The sequence below is a fragment of the Ranitomeya variabilis genome, chromosome 2, assembly GCF_051348905.1.
Source record: "Ranitomeya variabilis isolate aRanVar5 chromosome 2, aRanVar5.hap1, whole genome shotgun sequence".
In the NCBI taxonomy this organism is placed as follows: domain Eukaryota; kingdom Metazoa; phylum Chordata; class Amphibia; order Anura; family Dendrobatidae; genus Ranitomeya; species Ranitomeya variabilis.
This window is the reverse complement of record NC_135233.1, coordinates 364,742,336-364,769,288: the sequence shown is the minus strand read 5'-3', so window position 1 is coordinate 364,769,288 and position 26,953 is coordinate 364,742,336. Positions and strand designations below refer to the sequence as shown.

Below are 26,953 nucleotides of genomic sequence, written 5' to 3'. Positions count from 1 at the left end.
ATGACTGATAACACCTCTACATACAGTAGATAACACAGGATCCACCATTCACAATAAGTGATGTCACAGCTCACCTCCTCCTCCTATACCGATTAGATAACGCTATTATACACAAAATATTAATATTAGGCCTAGAGGGCAGTAGAAAAATTGCAAAATGTGATTAGTTTTTTTAATTAAACATCCAAAATGTGACATTTTAAACACAAAATCCTGATGCAAACAATAAGTCCTTTTCTCCTGACACATTCCCTGTACGATGGCACAGAAAGGACAATGGAGGGAGCATCACATTTGTAAATAATAGAGCAAAATCAATTTTTAGGTTGAAATCTCCTTTAATATTGACACTTTCACCCCAGTCTGGGGGTCCCCCCTGTTACAAGTTTACTGTTGCCCCTTTAAGAGGAAAAAAATAAGAATACGGTTTTCTGTTCTGGGTATAATTAATTGCTTGCAGATCAGAGTTGGATGTTGGGTGTCCGAGACCACCGGTGCTGGTCGGTTCCTCTGTGTTCTTCATGGGGCTCATTGTGCTCTGTGCAGGACTAGGCTCATGGATCCAACATGGACGGCGAGAGAAAGAAATCATCAGGTAGAAGTGTAGTATTACATGGCGGCAAAAAAACAGGAGGACTACTCGAGTCCACCAACACAGAGACCCCTACTACATAGCGGCTCAGGGGAAGCCGCAGACCCCCCTCTATGATATACATGTGCCCTAAAAGGGTTGACATCATGAGACATCCCCTTTAAGTGCTCATTCAGTGGAAGAGATCAGCAGAGTCAGAGGGATCACTCCAGAAATACACAGGAGACTTCATTCCTGAGATCGAGAAAGAAGGACACAAATCCGGAGAAGATTCAGATTCCAAGTCATTAAATCTCATCCAGAAAAAAAAAAATCTCAATGTTCATCGCTCGTCTTTAATCAGCCAGATCTCATCCACGATCTCCCCATCCTGCGGAAGGAAAGCCGATGTCACTATGTAGAATTTCATGTCTTCCTTATAATCAATTTCCTACCGTTTTGTGTATACAGCTTTTATGCATGGCTATTTGTCTCTAAGCTTAAAAAATGCAACAAACCCTGCTGAGTCTGAACAGTCGTGTAAAAGCGGCCAAACACGTCACATAGCTGGTAGCTGACAGTTATGTCTCCTGAACCTCTCATACACATGCACGCTCTGCTCAACTGACTGTGCATTTGTATTGGTGAGGATGGAGTGAGCCAGGCGCTGTCATTCATCAGTGTAAAACTGTCAGTGTACCAGAATAATCAGGTAGTTGCCATCAATGCCATTACCGTGGACCACTCCCTAGTTTTTAGATTTCTTAAACTGCTCAGCTCTGCTATATCGTGGGAGTAGTCTGCCACAGTGCTAACCAGTCCTGCCTGGACACTGTGACAAACCCAGGTCTACTGTATCACCTCTACAACACCACCTCTATATACAGTAGATATCACAGGATACACCATTCACAATAGGTGATATCACAGCTCACCTCCTCCTGTACAATGACTGATAACACCTCTATATACAGTACATAACACAGGATCCACCATTCACAATAGGTGATGTCACAGCTCACCTCCTCCTCCTGTACAATGACTGATAACACCTCTATATACAGTAGATAACACAGTATCTACTGTAACATTCACAATAGGTGATGTCACAGCTCACCTCCTCCCCCTCCTATACAATGACTGATAACACCTCTATATACAGTAGATAACACAGGATCCACCATTCACAATAGATGATGTCACAGCTCACCTCCTCTTCCTCCTGTACAATGACTGATAACACCTCTATATACAGTAGACTACACAGGATGCAGCATTCACAATAGATGTCACAGCTCACCTCCTCCTCCTCCTGTACAATGACTGATAACATCTCTATATACAGTAGATAACACAGGATCCACCATTCACAATAGGTGATGTCACAGCTCACCTCTTCCTCCTGTACAATGACTGATAACACCTTTATATAGAGTAGATAACACAGGATCCAGCATTCACAATAGGTGATGTCACAGCTCACCTCCTCCTGTACAATGACTGATAACATCTCTATATACAGTAGATAACACTGGATCCATTATTCACAATAGGTGTTGTCACAGCTCACCTCCTCCTCCTCTTGTATAATGACTAATAACACCTCTATATACAGTAGATAACACCGGATCCACCATTCACAATAGGTGATGTCACAGCTCACCTCCTCCTCCTGTACAATGACTGATAACACCTCTTTATACAGTAGGTTACACAGGATCCACCATTCACAATAGGTGATGTCACAGCTCACCTCCTCCTCCTATACAATGACTGATAACACCTCTATATACAGTAGATAACACAGGATCCACCATTCACAATAGATGATGTCACAGCTCACCTCCTCTTCCTCCTGTACAATGACTGATAACACCTCTATATACAGTAGACTACACAGGATGCAGCATTCACAATAGATGTCACAGCTCACCTCCTCCTCCTCCTGTACAATGACTGATAACATCTCTATATACAGTAGATAACACAGGATCCACCATTCACAATAGGTGATGTCACAGCTCACCTCTTCCTCCTGTACAATGACTGATAACACCTTTATATAGAGTAGATAACACAGGATCCAGCATTCACAATAGGTGATGTCACAGCTCACCTCCTCCTGTACAATGACTGATAACATCTCTATATACAGTAGATAACACTGGATCCATTATTCACAATAGGTGTTGTCACAGCTCACCTCCTCCTCCTCTTGTATAATGACTAATAACACCTCTATATACAGTAGATAACACCGGATCCACCATTCACAATAGGTGATGTCACAGCTCACCTCCTCCTCCTGTACAATGACTGATAACACCTCTTTATACAGTAGGTTACACAGGATCCACCATTCACAATAGGTGATGTCACAGCTCACCTCCTCCTGTACAATGACTGATAACACCTCTATATACAGTAGATAACACAGGATCCACCATTCACAATAGGTGATGTCACAGCTCACCTCCTCCTCCTGTACAATGACTGATAACACCTCTATATACAGTAGATAACACAGGATCCACCATTCACAATAGGTGATGTCACAGCTCACCTCCTCCTCCTGTACAATGACTGATAACACCTCTATATACAGTAGATAACACAGGATCCACCATTCACAATAGGTGATATCACAGCTCACCTCCTCCTCCTGTACAATGACTGATAACACCTCTATATACAGTAGATGGCACAGGATCCACCATTCACAATAGGTGATATCACAGCTCACCTCCTCCTCCTGTACAATGACTGATAACACAGGATCCACCATTCACAATAGGTGATGTCACAGCTCACCTCCTCCCCTTCCCTTCACAATGACCTCTGGATTAAATCATGTCCAGACTACTCTTTCATGGAAACAATTTGGGTCCGAGTCTGTCTACTGCTGCTAATGTCCATGTGAGGACAGGAAGTTGGGGTCTAGTATTCGGCCTGGTGGTCAGTGAGAAAATAGTAATTTTTTTATTTTCTTTTTTTTTTTTAAATAGTGATATGAAAAATACAAATAAAACTTAAGGGAAAAAAAAGTGTGCTGAAACCAGTCTTGGCCATGCGATGCTTACACAGGAGCGTCAGGGCTTTGTCTGTAAGGAGTCGTGACAATCCCCTGTGAGTTATTACACCAGACCTCTGGCTGATAGAAGTTACCTGCACACATTGTAACAAACAATCCGCTGAGGAGCGAGAAATCTGCCGCTGGCGCGTTTGGCTCACAGAGGATTGTCACTATGGAAAACAAAGTGTCCTACAAATGACTCCATGGACTTAAGAGCCCCCGATACTCCCCATGTGTCAGTCATGAGACCCCCGCGCTCCGTGTATATATATATAGAATGCCTGGTCCACTCCCGTCTTACCTGTTATCTCTCAGATAACTCTCTTCTCGACCCTCTTCAATCTGGCTTCCGCTCTTTACACTCTACTGAAACTGCCCTCACTAAAGTCTCTAATGACCTACTAACAGCTAAATCTATTGGTCACTATTCCATGCTAATTCTCTTGGATCTTTCCGCAGCATTCGACACTGTGGATCATCAGCTCCTCCTCACTATGCTCCACTCCATCGGCCTCAAGGACACTGTTCTCTCTTGGTTCTCCTCCTATCTCTCTGACCGATCCTTCACTGTTTGTTTTGCTGGTTCCTCCTCCTCTCACCTTCCCCTTACTGTTGGGGTTCCTCAAGGATCAGTCCTAGGCGCCCTTCTCTTCTCTTTGTATACTGCCCCTATTGGACAAACAATCAGTAGATTTGGTTTCCAGTACCATCTCTATGCTGATGACACCCAATTATACACCTCTTCTCCTGTTATCACGCCGACATTTTTAGAAAACACCAGTGATTGTCTTACCGCTGTCTCTAACATCATGTCCTCCCTCTATCTGAAACTGAACCTGTCAAAAACTGAACTCCTCGTGTTCTCTCCCTCTACTAACCTACCTTTGCCTGACATTGCCATCTCCGTGTGTGGTTCCATCATTACCCCCAATCAACATGCCCGCTGCCTTGGGGTCATCCTTGATTCCGAGCTTTCATTCACCCCCCACATCCGATCACTGGCTCGCTCCTCTTATCTGCATCTCAAAAACATTTCTAGAATTCGCCCTTTTCTTACTTTCGACTCTGCAAAAACTCTTACTGTCTCACTTATTTATTCTCGTCTGGACTATTGCAACTCTCTACTAATCGGCCTCCCTCTTACCAAACTCTCCCCGCTCCAATCTGTCCTGAATGCTGCTGCCAGGATCATATTCCTCACCAACCGTTAGGGTATGTGCACACGTCCGGATTTCTTGCAGAAATTTCCTGAAGAAAACCGGAAATTTTCTGCAAGAAATCCGCATTTTTTTTGTGTGTTTTTTTTCCGTTTTTTTCGCGTTTTTTTTAGCATTCTGCAAGCGTAATTAGCTTGCAGAATGCTAAAGTTTTCTAAGCGATCTGTAGCATCGCTTGGAAAACTGACTGACAGGTTGGTCACACTTGTCAAACATAGCGTTTGACAAGTGTGACCAACTTTTTACTATAGATGCTGCTTATGCAGCATCTATAGTAAAAGATAGAATGTTTAAAAATAATAAAAAAAATAAAAAAAATGGTTATACTCACCTGCAGGCATCCGTTCCTATAAATGCCGGTGAGGTTCAGGACCTTCCATGACGTCGCGGTCACGTGAGCGGTCACATGACCGGTCTCGACCAATCACAAGACCGTGACGTCATCACAGGTCCTTCACCGCACACCAGCTATAGAAACCGAAGTGGCAGCATGCAGCGGAGAGGTGGGAAGACATCGAAGGTGAGTATAGGACTATTTTTTATTTTAATTCTTTTTTTTTGGACCAATTATATGGTGCCCAGTCCGTGGAGGAGAGTCTCCTCTCCTCCACCCTGGGTACCAACCGCACATAATCTGCTTACTTCCCGCATGGTGGGCACAGCCCCGTGCGGGAAGTAAGCAGATCAATGCACTCCTAGGTGTGCGGAATCCCCTGCAATTCCGCATTTTAATGAACATGTTGCTTTTTTTTCCGCGATGCGATTTTTTCGCGGAAAAAAAGGCTACATTTGCACAAAAAATGCGGAATACACTGAAAACAATGGGAGGCATATGTTAGCGTTTTTTTCGCGTTTTTATAGCAAAAAAACGCGAAAAATACTGAACGTGTGCACATGGCCTTACACCGATGCCTCTACCCTGTGCCAGTCATTACACTGGCTACCCATCCACTCCAGAATCCAGTACAAAACTACTACCCTCATCCACAAAGCACTCCATGGCTCAGCACCACCCTACATCTCCTCTCTGGTCTCAGTCTACCACCCTACCCGTGCCCTCCGCTCCGCTAATGACCTCAGGTTAGCATCCTCAATAATCAGGACCTCCCACTCCCGTCTCCAAGACTTTACACGTGCTGCGCCGATTCTTTGGAATGCACTATCTAGGTTAATACGATTAATCCCCAATCCCCACAGTTTTAAGCGTGCCCTAAAAACTCATTTGTTCAGACTGGCCTACCGCCTCAACGCATTAACCTAACTATCCCTGTGTGGCCTATCATAAAAAAAAAAAAAAAAAACATAATCAGGTTCCTCGCATCATGTTCTCATACACTTTATGCAGTTAATAGCCTCTGTGTCTGTACTGCTACATACTTAGGCAGTTAACTGGTTCATGCAGCTTTACATGAACACCCGAGCCTTACACTATGGCTGGTCCAAATAACTAAAGCAATTGTTACCATCCACCTCTCGTGTCTCCCCTTTTCCTCATAGTTTGTCAGCTTGCGAGCAGGGCCCTCATTCCTGCTGGTATCTGTTTTGAACTGTGATTTCTGTTATGCTGTAATGTCTATTGTCTGTACAAGTCCCCTCTATAAGTTGTAAAGCGCTGCGGAATATGTTGGCGCTATATAAATAAAATTATTATTATATACACCATGTAACATGCACTCACCCGGTCATCCGACACCTGCTGGATGTGTACGTGAGTCTTGTTTGCTATGTGGATCCGTGTGTAGCCATAATCTTCTATCCTTACTGCGCTCCACTCCCGGTGCAGGGGGAAGAAAGGGTCCAGCCTCTCCCTACATCCCTGCCACAAATAATCATCATTCACATGAGGTTTCCTATAAAATCACCCGCGTGCCTACATATCACAGCCTGTCACTGTGAAGCCCAGGACTCTACATTGTTGTACTGATACACAGTGCCAAATCTGCTGCTTCTCATAAGTCATTGACTTAAAGGGAATCTATCAGCATATTTTTCTACGTAATCTGAGAACTGCATGATGTAGATGCAGAGACCCTGATTCCAGCGATGTGTCACTTACTGGGCTGCTTGCTGCAGTTTTGATAAAATCATTGCTTCATCTGCTGTAGATCTCGAGGTGCTCGGAATGCAGAGCTATGTATAACCCCGCCCACACCACTGATTGGCAATTTTCTGCCTATGCACAGTGTACATGTAAAGCAGCCAATCAGTGGTGGGAGTCGGAACTCAGAGAAGGAGGACTAAACTGGACAAGACACCTGGTCCTCTAGTGATAATCTTCGGCTGATAAAAGTGATTTTTATTGAAATTACAGTAAGCAGCTCAGTAAGCGACAGATTGCTGGAATCAGGGTATCCTCCCCTACATCATGCTGCTCTCAGAACAGGCAGCAAAAATCTGCTGACAGATTTCCTATAAATGATAAAACAGTGCTGTATTAAAGCCACCACTAGGGGGGAGCACACTGTATACACCTTTGAATAAACGCGAGGATGGCGCAACTTAAATGCAGCTGTCAGAAATTGGCATTGGCATTAAAGTGGTTACACAGCTCCAATTATTGCTGTTAGAGGCAGGTGCTGGCTGTATAACACAGCTGGTACCAGCCCTGCATGGAGGGGGCTCCACACACCCGCACCCTCCCCTGTATGGAGCGGAGTCTTCACACCCGAATCCTCCCCTATATGGAGCGGGCTCCACAACACCCGCACCCTACCCTATATGGAGCGGGCTCCACACACCCGCACCCTCCCCTATATGGAGCGGACTCCACACACCCGCACCCTCCCCTATATGGAGCGGGCTCCACACACCCGAATCCTCCCCTATATGGAGCGGGCTCCACAACACCCGCACCCTACCCTATATGGAGCGGACTCCACACACCTGCACCCTCCCCTATATGGAGCGGACTCCACACACCCGCACCCTCCCCTATATGGAGCGGGCTCCACACACCCGCACCCTCCCCTATTTGGAGAGGACTCCACACACCCGCACCCTCCCCTATATGGAGCGGGCTCCACACACCCGCACCCTCCCCTATTTGGAGCGGACTCCACACACCCGCACCCTCCCCTATATGGAGCGGGCTCCACACACCCGCACCCTCCCCTATATGGAGGGGGCTCCACACACCCGCACCCTCCCCTATATAGAGCAGGCTCCACACACCCGCACCCTCCCCCTATATGGAGCGGACTCCACACACCCGCACCCTCCCCTGTATGGAGCGGAGTCTTCACACCCGAATCCTCCCCTATATGGAGCGGGCTCCACAACACCCGCACCCTCCCCTATATGGAGCGGGCTCCACACACCTGCACCCTCCCCTATATAGAGCAGGCTCCACACACCCGCACCCTCCCCTATATGGAGCGGGCTCCACACACCCGCACCCTACCCTATATGGAGCGGGCTCCACACACCCGCACCCTCCCCCTATATGGAGCGGACTCCACACACCCGCACCCTCCCCTATATGGAGGGGGCTCCACACACCCGCACCCGCACCCTCCCCTACATAGAGCAGGCTCCACACACCCGCACCCTCCCCTATATGGAGGGGGCTCCACACACCCGCACCCTCCCCAATATAAAGCAGGCTCCACACACCCGCACCCTCCCCTATATGGAGCGGGCTCCATACACCCGCACCCTCCCCTATATAAAGCGGGCTACACACACCCGCAACCTCCCCTATATGGAGCAGGCTCCACACACCCGCACCCTCCCCTATATGGAGCAGGCTCCACACACCCGCACCCTCCCCTATATGGAGCAGGCTCCACACACCCGCACCCTCCCCCTATATGGAGCGGACTCCACACACCCGCACCCTCCCCTATATGGAGGGGGCTCCACACACCCGCACCCTCCCCCTATATGGAGCGGACTCCACACACCCGCACCCTCCCCTATATGGAGGGGGCTCCACACACCCGCACCCTCCCCTATATAAAGCAGGCTCCACACACCCGCACACTCCCCTATATGGTGCAGGCTCCACACACCCGCACCCTCCCCTATATGGAGGGGGCTCCACACACCCACACCCTCCCCTATATGGAACGGACTCCACACACCCGCACCCTCCCCTATATGGAGTGGACTCCACACACCCGCACCCTCCCCTATATGGAGCAGGCTCCACACACCCGCACCCTCCCCTATATGGAGCAGGCTCCACACACCCGCACCCTCCCCTATATGGAGCAGGCTCCACACACCCGCACCCTCCCCTATATAGAGCAGGCTCCACACACCCTCACCCTCCCCTATATAGAGCGGGCTTCACACACCCGCACCCTCCCCTATATGGAGCGGACTCCACACACCCGCACCCTCCCCTATATGGAGCAGGCTCCACACACCCGCACCCTCCCCTATATGGTGCAGGCTCCACACACCCGCACCCTCCCCTATATGGAGGGGGCTCCACACACCCGCACCCTCCCCTATATACAGCGGGCTTCACACACCCGCACCCTCCCCATATAGAGCAGGTTCCACACACCCTCACCCTCCCCTATATAGAGCGGGCTTCACACACCCGCACCCTCCCCTATATGGAGCGGACTCCACACACCCGCACCCTCCCCTATATGGAGCGCGCTCCACACACCCTCCCCATGATGTAGGATTAGGTGGAGGTCCAACTCCTGACACCACCATCAATCAGCTGATTGTCCAGGAGTGTAACAGCGCCATACATTGTATAGTGGCCATAAATGGTACAGCACGCTAGCTCCTATTCACTTGTATAGGAGAGAACTTGCAGTACCAATCACAACCACTACACAGTGTACGGCGCTGTTCCATTTCCAGCGCACCACAATCTCCTCGATCAGCTGATCGGTGGGCGGTGCCAGCAGTCTGACTCCCATAGATATGATATTGATGATAGATCATCAACAGTGAAGTCCCAGGAAACCCTTTTAAAGCTTTCTGGACTTTAAGATGACATCTCTGTATGGACTATAGCACATACCCAGACAGTGCCTATATACATGTATACCTATATACCTGTGCTCTCCCCGGGGTGTAACTCACCGCAGATCCCGTGGTTATGTGGACGGGAGCCCTGGGATTTGTGTAAGGAGCCTGGAGGGATCCATTATAAACCTGCAATGAGCGAGGGTATGAATAGGAAATCTTTGCACAGCTGAACAAACAGCGCCGATCCTGACACTCATCACCGTCTGATGGGGTCTCCGGGGGGTCAGCTCTACAAATATTTGCTCATGAAATATTTCTCATGTATGAAACTGATGAAGATGTGGTAGTAGGAAGAGTATAGACAATGAAATACTCGGGGGCCCCTGTGCCAGGTCAGGATGTCTGATGGTACATCATTATTGGTGATGCCACTGCTGAAACCCACTTGTGATGTCATAGTTGCCTACCTGCCTGAAACCTACCGTGATGTCATAGTACCCTACTTGCCTGAAACCTACCGTGATGTCATAGTAGCCTACCTGCCTGAACCCTACCGTGATGTCATAGTAGCCTACCTGCCTGAAACCTACCGTGATGTCATAGTAGCCTACCTGCCTGAACCCTACCGTGATGTCATAGTAGCCTACCTGCCTGAAACCTACCACGATGTCATAGTAGCCTACCTGTCTGAAATCTAAAGTGATGTCATAGTACCCTACCTGCCTGAAACCTACCGTGATGGCATAGTAGCCTACCTGCCTGAAACCTACCATGATGTCATAGTAGCCTACCTGCCTGAAATCTAAAGTGATGTCATAGTACCCTACCTGCCTGAAACCTACCGTGATGTCATAGTAGCCTACCTGCCTGAAACCTACCATGATGTCATAGTAGCCTACCTGCCTGAAATCTAAAGTGATGTCATAGTAGCCTACCTGCCTGAAACCTACCATGATGTCATAGTAGCCTACCTGCCTGAAATCTAAAGTGATGTCATAGTAGCCTACCTGCCTGAACCCTACCGTGATGTCATAGTAGCCTACCTGCCTGAACCCTACCGTGATGTCATAGTAGCCTACCTGCCTGAAACCTACCATGATGTCATAGTAGCCTACCTGCCTGAAATCTAAAGTGATGTCATAGTACCCTACCTGCATGAAACCTACCGTGATGTCATAGTAGCCTACCTGCCTGAAACCTACCGTGATGTCATAGTAGCCTACCTGCCTGAAACCTACCATGATGTCATAGTACCCTACTTGCCTGAAACCTACCGTGATGTCATAGTAGCCTACCTGCCTGAACCCTACCGTGATGTCATAGTAGCCTACCTGCCTGAAACCTACCATGATGTCATAGTAGCCTACCTGCCTGAAATCTAAAGTGATGTCATAGTAGCCTACCTGCCTGAAATCTAAAGTGATGTCATAGTACCCTACCTGCCTGAAACCTACTGTGATGGCATAGTAGCCTACCTGCCTGAAACCTACCATGATGTCATAGTAGCCTACCTGCCTGAAATCTAAAGTGATGTCATAGTAGCCTACCTGCCTGAACCCTACCGTGATGTCATAGTAACCTACCTGCCTGAAACCTACCGTGATGTTATAGTAGCCTACCTGCCTGAAACCTACCGTGACGTCATAGTAGCCTACCTGCCTGAAACCTACCATGATGTCCTAGTACCCTACTTGCCTGGAACCTACCGTGATGTCATAGTAGCCTACCTGCCGGAACCCTACCGTGATGTCATAGTAGCCTACCTGCCTGAAACCTACCATGATGTCATAGTAGCCTACCTGCCTGAAATCGAAAGTGATGTCATAGTACCCTACCTGCCTGAAACCTACCGTGATGGCATAGTAGCCTACCTGCCTGAAACCTACCATGATGTCATAGTAGGCTACCTGCCTGAAACCTACCATGATGTCATAGTAGCCTACCTGCCTGAAATCTAAAGTGATGTCATAGAAGCCTACCTTCCTGAAACCTAACATGATGTCATAGTACCCTATCTGTCTGAACCCTACCGTGATGTCATAGTAGCCTACCTGCCTGAAACCTACTGTGTTGTCATAGTAGCCTACCTGCCTGAACCCTACCGTGATGTCATAGTAGCCTACCTGCCTGAAACCTACCATGATGTCATAGTAGCCTACCTGCCTGAAACCTACCATGATGTCATAGTAGGCTACCTGCCTGAAACCTACCATGATGTCATAGTAGCCTACCTGCCTGAAATCTAAAGTGATGTCATAGTAGCCTACCTGCCTGAACCCTACCGTGATATCATAGTAGCGTACCTGCCTGAAACCTACCGTGATGTCATAGTAGCCTACCTGCCTGAAACCTACCGTGATGTCATAGTAGCCTACCTGCCTGAAACCTACCGTGATGTCATAGTAGCCTACCTGCCTGAAACCTACCATGATGTCATAGTAGCCTACCTGCCTGAAATCTAAAGTGATGTCATAGTACCCTACCTGCCTGAAACCTACCGTGATGGCATAGTAGCCTACCTGCCTGAAACCTACCAAGATGTCATAGTAGGCTACCTGCCTGAAACCTACCATGATGTCATAGTAGCCTACCTGCCTGAAATCTAAAGTGATGTCATAGTAGCCTACCTGCCTGAACCCTACCGTGATGTCATAGTAGCCTACCTGCCTGAAACCTACCGTGATGTCATAGTAGCCTACCTGCCTGAAACCTACCGTGATGTCATAGTAGCCTACCTGCCTGAAACCTACCACGATGTCATAGTAGCCTACCTGCCTGAAATCTAAAGTGATGTCATAGTACCCTACCTGCTTGAAACCTACCGTGATGGCATAGTAGCCTACCTGCCTGAAATCTACCATGATGTCATAGTAGCCTACCTGCCTGAAACCTACCATGATGTCATAGTAGTCTACCTGCCTGAAATCTAAAGTGATGTCATAGTACCCTACCTGCCTGAAACCTACCGTGATGGCATAGTAGCCTACCTGCCTGAAACCTACCGTGATGTCATAGTAGCCTACCTGCCTGAAACCTACCATGATGTCATAGTAGCCTACCTGCCTGAAATCTAAAGTGATGTCATAGTAGCCTACCTGCCTGAAACCTACCGTGATGTCATAGTAGCCTACCTGCCTGAACCCTACCGTGATGTCATAGTAGCCTACCTGCCTGAAACCTACCATGATGTCATAGTAGGCTACCTGCCTGAAACCTACCGTGATGTCATAGTAGCCTACCTGCCTGAACCCTACCGTGATGTCATAGTAGCCTACCTGCCTGAAACCTACCATGATGTCATAGTAGCCTACCTGCCTGAAATCTAAAGTGATGTCATAGTAGCCTACCTGCCTGAACCCTACCGTGATGTCATAGTAGCCTACCTGCCTGAAACCTACCGTGATGTCATAGTAGCCTACCTGCCTGAAATCTACCATGATGTCATAGTAGCCTACCTGCCTGAAACCTACCGTGATGTCATAGTAGGCTACCTGCCTGAAACCTACCATGATGTCATAGTAGCCTACCTGCCTGAAATCTAAAGTGATGTCATAGTAGCCTACCTGCCTGAACCCTACCGTGATGTCATAGTAGCCTACCTGCCTGAAACCTACCGTGATGTTATAGTAGCCTACCTGCCTGAAACCTACCGTGATGTCATAGTAGCCTACCTGCCTGAAACCTACCATGATGTCCTAGTACCCTACTTGCCTGGAACCTACCGTGATGTCATAGTAGCCTACCTGCCTGAACCCTACCGTGATGTCATAGTAGCCTACCTGCCTGAAACCTACCATGATGTCATAGTAGCCTACCTGCCTGAAATCTAAAGTGATGTCATAGTAGCCTACCTGCCGAAACCCTACCGTGATGTCATAGTAGCCTACCTGCCTGAAACCTACCGTGATGTCATAGTAGCCTACCTGCCTGAAACCTACCATGATGTCATAGTAGCCTACCTGCCTGAAACCTACCGTGATGTCATAGTACCCTACCTGCCTGAAACCTACCGTGATGGCATAGTAGCCTACCTGCCTGAAACCTACCATGATGTCATAGTAGGCTACCTGCCTGAAACCTACCATGATGTAATAGTAGCCTACCTGCCTGAAATCTAAAGTGATGTCATAGTAGCCTACCTGCCTGAACCCTACCGTGATGTCATAGTAGCCTACCTGCCTGAAACCTACCTTGATGTCATAGTAGCCTACCTGCCTGAAACCTACCATGATGTTATAGTAGCCTACCTGCCTGAAACCTACCGTGATGTCATAGTAGGCTACCTGCCTGAAACCTACCATGATGTCATAGTAGCCTACCTGCCTGAAATCTAAAGTGATGTCATAGTAGCCTACCTGCCTGAACCCTACCGTGATGTCATAGTAGCCTACCTGCCTGAAACCTACCATGATGTCATAGTAGCCTACCTGCCTGAAATCTAAAGTGATGTCATAGTAGCCTACCTGCCGGAACCCTACCGTGATGTCATAGTAGCCTACCTGCCTGAAACCTACCGTGATGTCATAGTAGCCTACCTGCCTGAAACCTACCATGATGTCATAGTAGCCTACCTGCCTGAAACCTACCGTGATGTCATAGTACCCTACCTGCCTGAAACCTACCGTGATGTCATAGTAGCCTACCTGCCTGAAACCTACCATGATGTCATAGTAGGCTACCTGCCTGAAACCTACCATGATGTCATAGTAGCCTACCTGCCTGAAATCTAAAGTGATGTCATAGAAGCCTACCTTCCTGAAACCTAACATGATGTCATAGTAGCCTACCTGCCTGAACCCTACCGTGATGTCATAGTAGCCTACCTGCCTGAAACCTACCATGATGTCATAGTAGCCTATCTGCCTGAAACCTACCATGATGTCATAGTAGGCTACCTGCCTGAAACCTACCATGATGTCATAGTAGCCTACCTGCCTGAAATCTAAAGTGATGTCATAGTAGCCTACCTGCCTGAACCCTACCGTGATGTCATAGTAGCCTACCTGCCTGAAACCTACCGTGATGTCATAGTAGCCTACCTGCCTGAAACCTACCGTGATGTCATAGTAGCCTACCTGCCTGAAACCTACCATGATGTCATAGTAGCCTACCTGCCTGAACCCTACTGTGATGTCATAGTAGCCTTCCTGCCTGAACCCTAACATGATGTCATAGTAGCCTACCTGCCTGAAACCTAACGTGATGTCATAGTAGCCTACCTGCCTGAACCCTACCGTGATGTCATAGTAGCCTACCTGCCTGAACCCTACTGTGATGTCATAGTAGCCTACCTGCCAGAAACCTACTGTGATGTCATAGTAGCCTACCTGCCAGAAACCTACCGTGATGTCATAATAGCCTACCTGCCTGAACCCTACTGTGATGTCATAGTAGCCTTCCTGCCTGAACCCTAACATGATGTCATAGTAGCCTACCTGGCTGTAACCTACCGTGATGTCATAGTAGCCTACCTGCCAGAAACCTACCGTGATGTCATAGTAGCCTACCTGCCTGAACCCTACTGTGATGTCATAGTAGCCTACCTGCCTGAACCCTAACATGATGTCATAGTAGCCTACCTGCCTGAAACCTAACGTGATGTCATAGTAGCCTACCTGCCTGAACCCTACCGTGATGTCATAGTAGCCTACCTGCCTGAACCCTACCGTGATGTCATAGTAGCCTACCTGCCTGAACCCTACTGTGATGTCATAGTAGCCTACCTGGCTGTAACCTACCGTGATGTCATAGTAGCCTACCTGCCAGAAACCTACCGTGATGTCATAGTAGCCTACCTGCCTGAACCCTACTGTGATGTCATAGTAGTCTACCTGCCTGAACCCTACTGTGATGTCATAGTAGCCTACCTGGCTGTAACCTACCGTGATGTCATAGTAGCCTACCTGCCAGAAACCTACCGTGATGTCATAGTAGCCTACCTGCCTGAAACCTGCCGTGATGTCATAGTAGCCTACCTGCCTGAACCCTACTGTGATGTCATAGTAGCCTACCTGCCTGAACCCTAACATGATGTCATAGTAGCCTACCTGCCTGAACCCTACTGTGATGTCATAGTAGCCTACCTGCCTGAACCCTAACATGATGTCATAGTAGCCTACCTGCCTGAAACCTAACGTGATGTCATAGTAGCCTACCTGCCTGAACCCTACCGTGATGTCATAGTAGCCTACCTGCCTGAACCCTACCGTGATGTCATAGTACCCTACCTGCCTGAAACCTACCGTGATGGCATAGTAGCCTACCTGGCTGTAACCTACCGTGATGTCATAGTAGCCTACCTGCCAGAAACCTACCGTGATGTCATAGTAGCCTACCTGCCTGAAACCTGCCGTGATGTCATAGTAGCCTACCTGATGGATACACATGTGATGTCACAGTCACTTATTTGACACAGACACTTGTGACGTCACTGCTACCTACCAGAGTAGACTTGTGATATCACAGTAGGTTACCTAGGGGCATATACAAGCAAGAAATGGCAGCCAAATAAAAACAATATATGAACAGATGACAGGAGGGAGCTGGCGGTGTCTCTCCAGAAAATGCCTCTGTGTTGCACCAAACCCCCTGTACTTGTGAGCTATGAAGAGGAGGGGACCTCTTACATGAGATCCAACAGACCGTAGTGACCGCAGCTGGCGCTGATGGTATGTCCGCCTCGGGTAACAGTAGTACATCATGCTATCATGTGTAGTCTACTCACTGTGCAGTTGTATACCGGCCACATCCGCTCGTAGGAATGCTCATGTGCCCAGATTTCCAAGTCCACCCCTAGAACATATGTATGGAGATAGTATAAGTACTGATGTACAGATGCCTCCTGATTATGTATGGACTGATTTTTGCATGAGTAACGCTGAACACAGATGACCAAGAGGAAAAGTTGATAGGCGCCAAGATCAGCTGATTGTGCTGGCGGAGGATCCAGCTGGCTATGCATTTTTCCTGCAGCGGCCACTACAGGAGAAGTGTAGTATTACATGCTGGCTCTGTGTGTCTGAAGCTTGTATGTTTTTGTAGACATCTCAATAGAGAAAGCTGCTCACAAAATAATATCAGAACTCTACGGATTGTATACCGTCGCTATCACTATACCATATTTATAGAACAGTTCCTCCAACGCGTACTGTCCACCAGGGAGCCCCGTCCTTATCTAAAAAAGAGATCAAAGGATATGTCAGTGAGTGAGTGAACGATACCCACAGGAGACATCTCTCTACCTGGAAGTAGAGAACAAGTCAGGCACATTCTCCAAAAATATCACCACACGGCCCAATAGAGAGGTTGGCCCAAGAACTGGTGCATGAAGGGCTCTGATATTAGGAAGACATATCACCATACATGGCCAGGACCTATGGATGTGGCACAGGGGTGCTGCCCAAGACCCCTCTGTTAGCCTGTGCAGGGCACCACTAACAAACTCTGGATCCAGAAAGCTCTTGTATTACATGGTTACTCGTCCATGTGTCTTAAGATGCTCAATCACTTCAGATAATTGATGGCCCAATACAAAGATTTGTTTGATATCCTTCCGATCTCAGACACACATGCACGCTCAGTTCGGCGGAGCATGCATGTGCTCTCCAAAAGGGAAAAAGGAGCAATTTGTTGCCAGACTCCTCATTCCCCTCTTTTTATGCCTACCAGTCACTTATCTCCCAGAAGAACTAGAGGATCAGATGTTGAAATTCAACATAAATGACTCTTCAAGATGGTGTCATGGAAGAGTGGGCCGGCCCCCGTATGTGGTCCTTCTGAAATTGGCAGATTTCGCCAACTTATCTCTATGATGTATGAGGGCAGCACGTGTTTCGTCTTAAGACGAATGTGATTTGGCCAATTTCGGTAGGATCGGCCCACTATCTGATATGTATGGGGGTCTTCCGATGGTTGCCAGATAGATGATGTCAGGGAAGAGTAGGATCGGCAAGTTTCATTTTTTTTCAGAGGAGATAATCCACTGCCAGAGGAGTCTGGCAGTGACTTTCTCCTCTCTCCCCATTGGATACAGATGAACACTCAGCTAAGCCGAGCGCTCATGTATATGGAGGTGTCAGGAGAGGTATTGGTCAGCCGAACGAGCATTGGGCCAACTTTATGCTATCCTCAGCCACAATCACATCCCTTCTACTCCTTTCCACCTTTGTCTCTCCTCAGGCCCCTATTGCTTTTTCTTACCGTACTGTCGTGCTTGACGCAGTCATCACTGTCGAAGTTGGTGCAGTACATGGGTCGGTGAGCCATCGTGATGACCCATGGTCGCTCAGAACGATGCGCCGAGCTGGTGGCCTCCTGCAGACAATAAAATGCATAATAAAACTTGTGCGAAATCATGAACCTGTATGAAGTATCCAGGGGGTGGTCTCTGAGTGCTGTAGACCCTACCAGGGACTATGGGGTACCTAACGAGGACTGGGATGACGTCACACCAATACAAGACTAATGTTCCCAAAATTCTGCATCGCAAGGGACTATTATTCCAAATTACAGTATCTTTGAATAACTTAATATGAATTGCTGCCTTTTATCCTCATGATGTTCTTAGGTCCAATAAACTTTGTTGATTAACCCCTTGCTGACACCTGCCTTATACATATCGTATATAGCATTGTTGCAAGTACTCCCCCATATTATGGCACATACAGTATGTACTGTGGAGTGGGCACTGGAGCTGTATTCACCCCAAAATGGTACTAATCATCCAGCCAGCCAGCATGGAGATCATAGGAGAAAGAAAGTGATCTTGCATCTAACCTGAAGATCTTTCTGCAGCCAGCGATACTGCTCGGCCACCAGTTCTTGGCCATACTTGAGATAGAAATACACCTCGGTGGAGAAGGAGATGATGTGAGCAGGTCCTAGGTCCCAGCTGGTAAAACACCACATTAATATTTCACATCCACATGTCACCATATGGTTGGATGACAGCACAACCACTGCCAGCTCACCTGTACCACAGACCTTCTGTATTTCCCGGCATGGAAAACCGGTTTCGGTAATTGGAGAAGTTACTACAATACAAAAATAGGGAGATGGGGATGTAACAATGGCAAAAGCAAAATGTTCGCTACCATAAAGGTCCTCATGCCATGTACAGCTATACAGCTCAATGATAAATTCTGCCTGCCTACGGTCACTAGTGGGGGGAGCCACTGCATACTGTTTCTACATTGAACTTAAAAAAGATCCTTGATTTGCTAAAAAAATAAATAATGTAATAATTGTAAAAATTTCTGAGTTCTCATGATTCTGACACTTTTTTTCCATTTTGTGCTGCGTTGTTCCTTTGCAGAGATATTCACATTTGTTGGTTTTGGATGTGAAATCTCTGCTTGTAGTGCGGGCGTTTCTTCAGAGTCTTCTCTGGGTGTATGTGCTTTAACCCTTCTCTCCCAGAGGCTGCCAATCAGATCTCGTCAGTTGAGCTAGCAGTCTCAAGACATTGCCAACTGGCAGCATCGCAGAGAAGACTCTGAAGAAGACTCTGAAGAAACGTCCAGTTGCACTACTGTCACGCAAAGTATAGGAAATACTAAGTGCAACACAAAGGGATAAGGGGAAGGGAGCCCAACACTAGGGAAGGGGGATGGAGACCCCTAGACAGATCTAAAGTCACCCTGTCTGCCCTAAACGTCCCTATAAAGGTTCTGCACCTATCGCCGAGCAGGAACCTAATCCCTGCCTTACCTTGGCAATAATCCCTACTTAGGAAATTATGTGGTATGCACTAGTCGATCCCCACTACCACTAAAGACAGCTGGGATAGAAAAACAGAGGGAACACTTATCTTAAGTAGACTCTGAGATATAATACAGACATCCTCCCGCAACACCAAAGAGGAAGATAGCTGACTGCTATAGCTCCAAGCCTCAACAGGGGGAAATGGAAATATCACCGTCAACTTCCAGCAGCAGGCTGGGAATTTATAAACACTCAGGTCCAGGTGTGTCAATTAGACCCGGAGAAAGGTTGCCACTGGGTTAAAGAGTCAGAAGGGTTAAGAAGATGTCTGCAAAGTCAAACGCAGAGACCTTCTGGAGCTAGATGCATTGCGACTGTCTGCAGCTTCTAACATACCCGTGACAACTACAAGCAGAGATTTCACATACTGCGCTCCAAAAGAAACAAATGTGAATATCTCTGCAATGGAGCGACATAACACAAAACTTAAAAAAGCATTTTGAATCATCAGAATCATGAGAACTCAGGAATAAACAAAAGAGCGAAAACAAAAATAGGGGTTAATAAAAACACAGTATGTGGTAAGCTCTTGAGCTCCCCCTAGTGGTGGGTGCAGGCAGAAATAGGGGAGGGAGGATTTGGAGCTCTGCATTATTGTATTATAAAAATGGAAAAAGAATAATCAACACAGAATGTTATATCAGAGGGGGATCCAGCGAAGACATCAGAATTATTGATGGCCTAGCCTAGGGCATGAGGGGGTCCTTGATAAGAATTTTCTTTGAGGTCCAAGAGCTGAAAATCAACTGATTTATAATGGGAATGATAAGTCACAACTCACTATTTCTCTTCGTGGTTTCCAGGACATGTCATGTAGGGAACGTAAGCTGCCACCGACTCTATCTGTCGCATAAACTCATCGCCTACTTGAGCGTCATCCTAGAAGAGAGGTGAGGATGTGATCCTGCTAGAACAGGCATCAGCCCGATATCCATGGTTGCAATACCATACAAAGCCTATCGACAAAAGGGGCGCTGTTCCTCGAAGAAAGCAGCTATGTTTTAGCGTGTTAGCAGGATAGAAAGAATTTACCTCGTCCATATCATAGGCAAAATCACCTGCAAGAAATAGAAGCAGAAAGTGTTGAGGGAGGATCTGGAGTGACCCTTCACGGTTGACTCAGTGATTTTCAAATAGATCCACAGACCGTTGTCGGCAACTGAAAATAACCAGACGGAGACGTGTGTCTCTGTTTGGGAGGATCGAGCAGATCTCTAAACCCACGTTTATTGTGTCGCACTTTTCATAAACTTAGCAAGTTATACTTCAACCAATCAACATAAGAACACGCTCACAGTTCTTAACCTATAAGAATGCAGGAACAGCCTGTACATCAAGGTCTCGTAGAACAATACACCTTCAGTCTCATGCTCTTGTTCAAATTAGAACAATCAAGGTCTCATAACAGCTATGAACTTTTACCTAGTAACAGAATTTATCTCAAAACAGCAAGATGGAGTCGAAAAGCACAAAATGAAGCCTGCTTTAATTTTTCTTAGTTTAACCCTTCACAAAAGGACTCTACATTGTGTAAAATACCTGCACCCTAAACTCTCCCCATTTTTGCCCCTTCCTGGCTTGATTGACATCTCCCTGGCCGCTTCATCAGTATGTGCTGTAAGCACAGTGAAGTGAGCTGTTCTGGCCTCCGATTCTTGCACTGGATGCCACCCCATAACTGGCTTGTGATGATACATAAGAGCCAAAGGGACATCAATCAATGCAGGAAGGGTTCGGAGAACAGGTATCACCATGATTTTCGGGGTAGTTTACATGTGGAGATGTACATGACCAGTGGCGTAACTTGAAACTCATGGGCCCCGATGCAAAAGCTCCAACGAGGCCCCCAAATATTTTAAATCTTTAATAGCAATAGTCTTTTTCTATAAACCAAAGGGACTTTTAGGGCCCCCTAGGCTCCAGGGCCCAGGTGCGATTGCAACCCCTGCACCTGTTGTAGTTACACCCCTGTACATGACCCCAGTAACACTAATGTGGGAAATTAGTATTTATGCACATCCCAATTTCTAAAAAAGAAAAGAGGAACCCTAGATGGTAACCCTAAAAACGCTCATACTTACCAACATGGAGTATGGCATCGTACATTTCCATTTGTGTTTCCTTCTGGAGCCTCGATAAGGACTGAGCGTTCTCGTTTCCCATATCCCCATACACGGCCAAGCGGGGTCCCCACGATGAACCAGCCTGCAGGGCCCGGAAGGAAAACTCAGGGCTCCACCCGAGGGAACTGCCGCAGTGATAAACTAAGGGACAAGAATTGCAATAATAAGTGTAAAATAAAACACTGGCCAAGTATATAAAGCTCAGCTCTATTATTTAGTGGAGTCTGGGGTAGGCCAAAATCCCCCTCCTGCCTCATTGGAGACTCACGCTGCTGCTCTTATGCTCCACTATGCTTTATACTGCAGCTCTTCTTGTTCAGATAGGCTGCTGTGTATAAGCACAAGCCCTCCTGAAGGTGAAGTCGCTGCATGGAGCCATAACTGCCATTACAGCAAGGACGCAATGACTATGGCCCGACAACAAATAAATCATCACTGAGAAAAACAAGGTTATACAGTGATATACTGAGACAAACGAGCCGCAATATGGCAGGTGCCCCGGAGATTGGCTGTTAATCACTGTCAGACCAATGAGACTGTTAGGCAACGAGTAGACGGAGGATGGATATATGGCACCGCCCAGGGTATATAGCTTCTGTCTGTGTAGAACACATTTGCATATTTCAGGGCTATAAACTACACCCTTGGATTACTTCCTTATGATCGCCATGAAATATGCAGGCATTGCAGGACCTTATGTATCCATGGTTACGACCACTAGCAACTGTCACTATATCAGTGGTCATAACCATGGATACCTAAGGTCCTGCAATGCCGGCACATGAGGAAAGAGACATAGCAAATCAGAAGAACTATACTATATTTCTAATATTATTACACCTACTACATATTAGGATAGGATTTTGGAGATGGGAACACCCCTTTAATCTCCATTGGATTGGTAGTGCACGTGTGTGACCACCGCTCCCTTAAACAGTGAATGGAGAAGTAGTCGCCCATGTGCGCTACCGTAAGCGGGAAGCACAGGTCCCCCTATTCTCCAGATAGATGGGAATCTGCCCAAAACAATCATACGTTGGTGATGTACAATTAGCTTGGTTGCCTGTAGCAACCAATCACAGCCCAGCTTTCATTTTACCTGAGCAGTTTAAGAAATCTAAGCTTTGTTCTGATTGGTTGCTAAGGACAACAAAGATAGATTTGACAAATGAGGCCTATTATAAACTATTATTGTAGGCCAAATAAAAGGGTTTTCTTTTGTTGCCCATAGCAACCAATTACAGCCCAGCTTATATTGTTTTTAATCCTGATGTAATAGTATGTCACGCTCAGGGTGTGCATTCATGTAGCGGGTTAAGGAGCTTCCAGCTGTGTCATGGCAGCGAGGAGTTGCCATGGCTGCTGGCGGCTAATGAAGGCCACCATTGACCGCCTATGACACCCAGCTCCTGGCCAGGCTCAAATGATCACATTAAAAATATAAAGGGAAAATTAAAATGAGAAATTTTATTTTAAAAATATTAAAATATTTTTTGTTCCATTATTTCACCCAACTTGTACTTTTCCGGCCCTGCAGTAAATCTGTACATTATAGGACTGTGGCCCTTTTAAACAGCTGATCGAGGAAAGTGCGGAGAGTCGGACCCCTACCCGATCTAATACTGATGGCCTGTCAGAGTTTTTAAGAACTGGGTATCCCCATTAACATCTGGCTGATGAGATTTTATGCAATAAAAACTCTGGCACCAGAGCGCGGCTTAAAGCAAAAGTAAATGCTATAAAAAGCTTACAGATTAGAAGAAGAGGCGAACAGCTTGTCTTGCTCAATTTAAGCCTACAATACTAAAGTATATAATCCCAAGTACAGATGTTACAGAACTTTCTTTAATGGTTCGAAAACCGCAGAGTTCAGGACATGCACTAGATTGTGGCAAGGTGACAGCCCCAATTTTGCTACAACTCTATAATATTTAATTGCTTTAAATATGTCATTTTTTTAACCCGGTGTAAATGCTGCTGTTCTCCTGAATCCGGCGATGTTTTTCTTTTCTTCCTGCGCCTCTCCGTTCCTGAGATATGGCCCTCTATTTCCTGCATATAAATGTAATCTTGTTACTGAGTGGGTGTGGTCAAAGGAAACACCCCCAGAGGAGAGTTCAGGACCACACCCACTTTGCAACAAGACTAGATTTAAATACAGAAAATAGAGGGCCATATCTCAGGAATGGAGAGGCCTAGGAACAAAACAAAAACATCGCTGGATTCAGGAGAACAGCGGCATTTACATCAGATTAAAAAATGACATATTTATGGATAATGTTAGGTTCCCTTTAAAGAAGCTACATATAAATACTTATAGCATTCAACAATATGAGTAGTCTGGTATGAAACATAAAGCTATAGCACAAAATGCAAACAAAGCCCACATGAGATACGAGAGGAGACCAACCTGACCATTCCAACCCTCCCGTCATTCCTGATCCCATCTTACCATATTTCTGACCAGGCTCCAGATTCTCCACAGTAACCCGATGGATAAACATCTTTCTACGTTTTGGTCCTCCATCTACAAAGATGCTGACACTGCCATAAGCAGTGAGATTGAAGGAAGGACGTCCAGGCAGAGGATTGTATTCTACTACCGATGGGGTCCAGCTGAAGGTGGTCCAGGTCACAGTCATGGTTGCCGGATGACCTGAATGGGAAATAATTCAATTGAACTGTTCTATAAATTATATGGAGTAGTATGTAGATGCAATGATGGATGCACCCAGCAGAGGAAGGAACTATCTATAGGGGAGATCATCAATATCAGATGGTGGGGGTCCAATACCATGCAGCTGATTGAAGGAGCCGTGGGGCTCCAGAACTGGCACAGCATTGCGGTTGTAGCAGAGGGAACCGCAATCTCATGGTAGCTTTCATGACCACTGCACAATGTAAGACGCTGTGCCACTTCCAGCAGTAAGCCATGGCCCCGTCAATCATCAGGTCAGTGGGAGTGCACTTTTAAGAGGACCTGTCACCTGGTCGCCAGTTTTCCTCTTGTTTTTTTCCCTGTTCTTCCCCTATCCAATTTTTGTTTGTTTGTTTTTAAATCCCCCATACGGTTCCAGAAATATGGGCCTTTTTGTTTGGTGCTATTTTATGGTCTTTTCCAAGAGGGCGTGGCTTACAGCCTAATTATGGAGAGCAGCCTAAAGACATGCCCCAGAGGATCTTTAGGCTGCTCTTCATAATTATCCTTTAACCAACACCACCTGCACTAAAAAAAACAACATATCTCTAGAATGGCATAATGGATTAAAAAAAATAAAAAATAGTGGAAGAACAGAAATAAAACAAATACTGTCCACTCTTCACCCAGTAACAGGCTCCCTTTAACAATTTTTTATATACTACATTACAGAATACAAAGCTAAAAGTGTGTGGCGGGTAAGTGGCTTTGCTTCTTCATGATCCTCATCTCTTTGCCAAAGTGTAGAGCAGTTAACAAAAACCGTCTCTGTAGGACCCGTCCTGTCCTGTATTACCCAAACATCCTACTGATTTAAATGAATAGAGTGTAATTCTTAATTTTACCTGTGGAGGCGCTGCAGGAAAACAAACATGTACTATATAATTGTCTAAGGGTCACTTCCGTCTGTCTGTCCTTCTGTCTGTCTTTCTTTCTGTCACGGATATTCATTGGTCGCGGCCTCTGTCTGTCATGGAATCCAAGTCGCTGATTGGTCTCGGCAGCTGCCTGTCATGGCCGCCGCGACCAATCAGCGACGGCCACAGTCCGATTAGTCCCTCCCTACTCCCCTGCAGTCACTGCCCGGCGCCCGCTCCATACTCCCGGCAGTCACCGCTCACACAGGGTTAATGCCAGCGGTAACGGGCTGCGGTGTAACGCACTCCATTACCGCTGCTATTAACCCTGTGTGTCCCCAAGTATTTACTATTGACCCTGCCTATGCAGAATCAATAGTAAAAATGTCATGTTAAAAATAATAATAAAAAAAACAAAACCTGCTATACTCACCATCCGCCGCCTTTCGCGCTCCTAGCGACGCTACGGTGACCGCTCCATGCAAGCGGCAGGTTCCGGTCCCAGGATGGCCTGCCAGAAGGACCTTCCATGACGTCACGGTCATGTGACCGCGACGTGATCACAGGCGCTGCGAGAAGGACCTTCCATGACGTCGCTGTCACGTGACCGTTACGTCATGGAAGGTCCTTCTGGCAGGCCATCCTGGGACCGGAAGCTGCCGCCTGCGGTCGTCACGGTCATGTGACCGCGACTTCATCACAGGTCCTGCGTGAGAAGGACCTGCCATGACGTCACGGTCATGTAACCGCGACGTCATCACACCCTGGGACTAGAAGCTGATGCCTGCACCGCGCACAGGGCCAGGACTTCAACGGGCCTTTGGAGGGTGAGTATATGTTTATTTTTTTTTTTTTATTTCTGTATACTACGTGACTGGGCAATATACTCCGTCACTGGGCAATATACTACGTGACTGGGCAATATACTACGTGGGCTGTGCTGTATACTACGTCACTGGGCAATATACTACGTGGCTCTGTGCAATATACTACGTGGCTCTGTGCTGTATACTCTGTCGCTGTGCAATATACTACGTACGTGACTGGGCAATATACTACGTAACTGGGCAATATACTACGTGGGCTGTGCAATATACTACGTGGCTGGGCAATATACTACGTGGGCTGTGCTGTATACTACGTGGCTGGGCAATATACTACGTGGCTCTGTGCAATATACTACGTGGGCTGTGGAATACACGTGACTGGGCAATATACTACGTCACTGGGCAATATACTACGTGGCTGGGCAATATACTACGTGGGCTGTGCAATATACGTGACTGGGCAATATACTACGTCACTGGGCAATATACTACGTGGACATGCATATTCTAGAATACCCGATGCGTTAGAATCGGGCCACCATCTAGTGGTTAATAAGTATGATAATTACTGGTAACAAGAGAAGAGTTCCAGCGGGGGGGGGCATTTTTTTAATTTGCTTTTTGTCAATGGCAATATCAAAGCAGATGCCTTTATTAGATTTGGGGAGGGCTGTCCAAAATCACAGTCCACAGTTTATGGTGAAGGCTTACCTGTGTATGAGAGGTGCACCTGCTCAGGCCGGTACCAGCCAAGGTTGGCACTGCTTACGGACATGATGGCGCACAAGGGAAGGATAGACGTCAACATCCTGCCTGGTGAAAGTATTAGCGCTAAACAGTCACAAGGAACTTTAAAGACAAAACTACAGACCGGTTTTAATTTTGCGTCA

The 26,953-nt window shown here is 46.9% G+C and overlaps 1 protein-coding gene across 13 annotated transcripts in view; it reads right to left on the bottom strand.

Annotated features, from left to right (window-relative positions):
- Window positions 1–318: 318 nt before the first annotated feature.
- The window catches only part of ACP7 (acid phosphatase 7, tartrate resistant (putative)), a 34,117-nt gene continuing 7,482 nt past the window's right edge, over window positions 319–26,953 (bottom strand). For 5 of the 13 annotated variants that reach the window (XM_077285793.1, XM_077285796.1, XM_077285795.1 and 2 more), the window contains 13 exons: window positions 26,775–26,872; window positions 24,134–24,337; window positions 21,640–21,822; window positions 20,591–20,616; window positions 20,340–20,437; window positions 18,766–18,828; window positions 18,572–18,686; window positions 17,996–18,109; window positions 16,913–16,970; window positions 16,521–16,588; window positions 9,911–9,982; window positions 6,540–6,677; window positions 319–962 (listed from right to left, as the gene is read on the bottom strand). In XM_077285793.1, the coding sequence (XP_077141908.1) occupies window positions 915–962; window positions 6,540–6,677; window positions 9,911–9,982; window positions 16,521–16,588; window positions 16,913–16,970; window positions 17,996–18,109; window positions 18,572–18,686; window positions 18,766–18,828; window positions 20,340–20,437; window positions 20,591–20,616; window positions 21,640–21,822; window positions 24,134–24,337; window positions 26,775–26,872 (1,285 nt within the window). In that variant the 3' untranslated portion in view covers window positions 319–914. Of the gene's footprint in view, window positions 963–6,539; window positions 6,678–9,910; window positions 9,983–16,520; window positions 16,589–16,912; window positions 16,971–17,995; window positions 18,110–18,571; window positions 18,687–18,765; window positions 18,829–20,339; window positions 20,438–20,590; window positions 20,617–21,639; window positions 21,823–24,133; window positions 24,338–26,774; window positions 26,877–26,953 lie in introns of all 13 variants that reach the window. The other 8 variants (XM_077285794.1, XM_077285797.1, XM_077285803.1 and 5 more) reach the window with 4 other exon arrangements.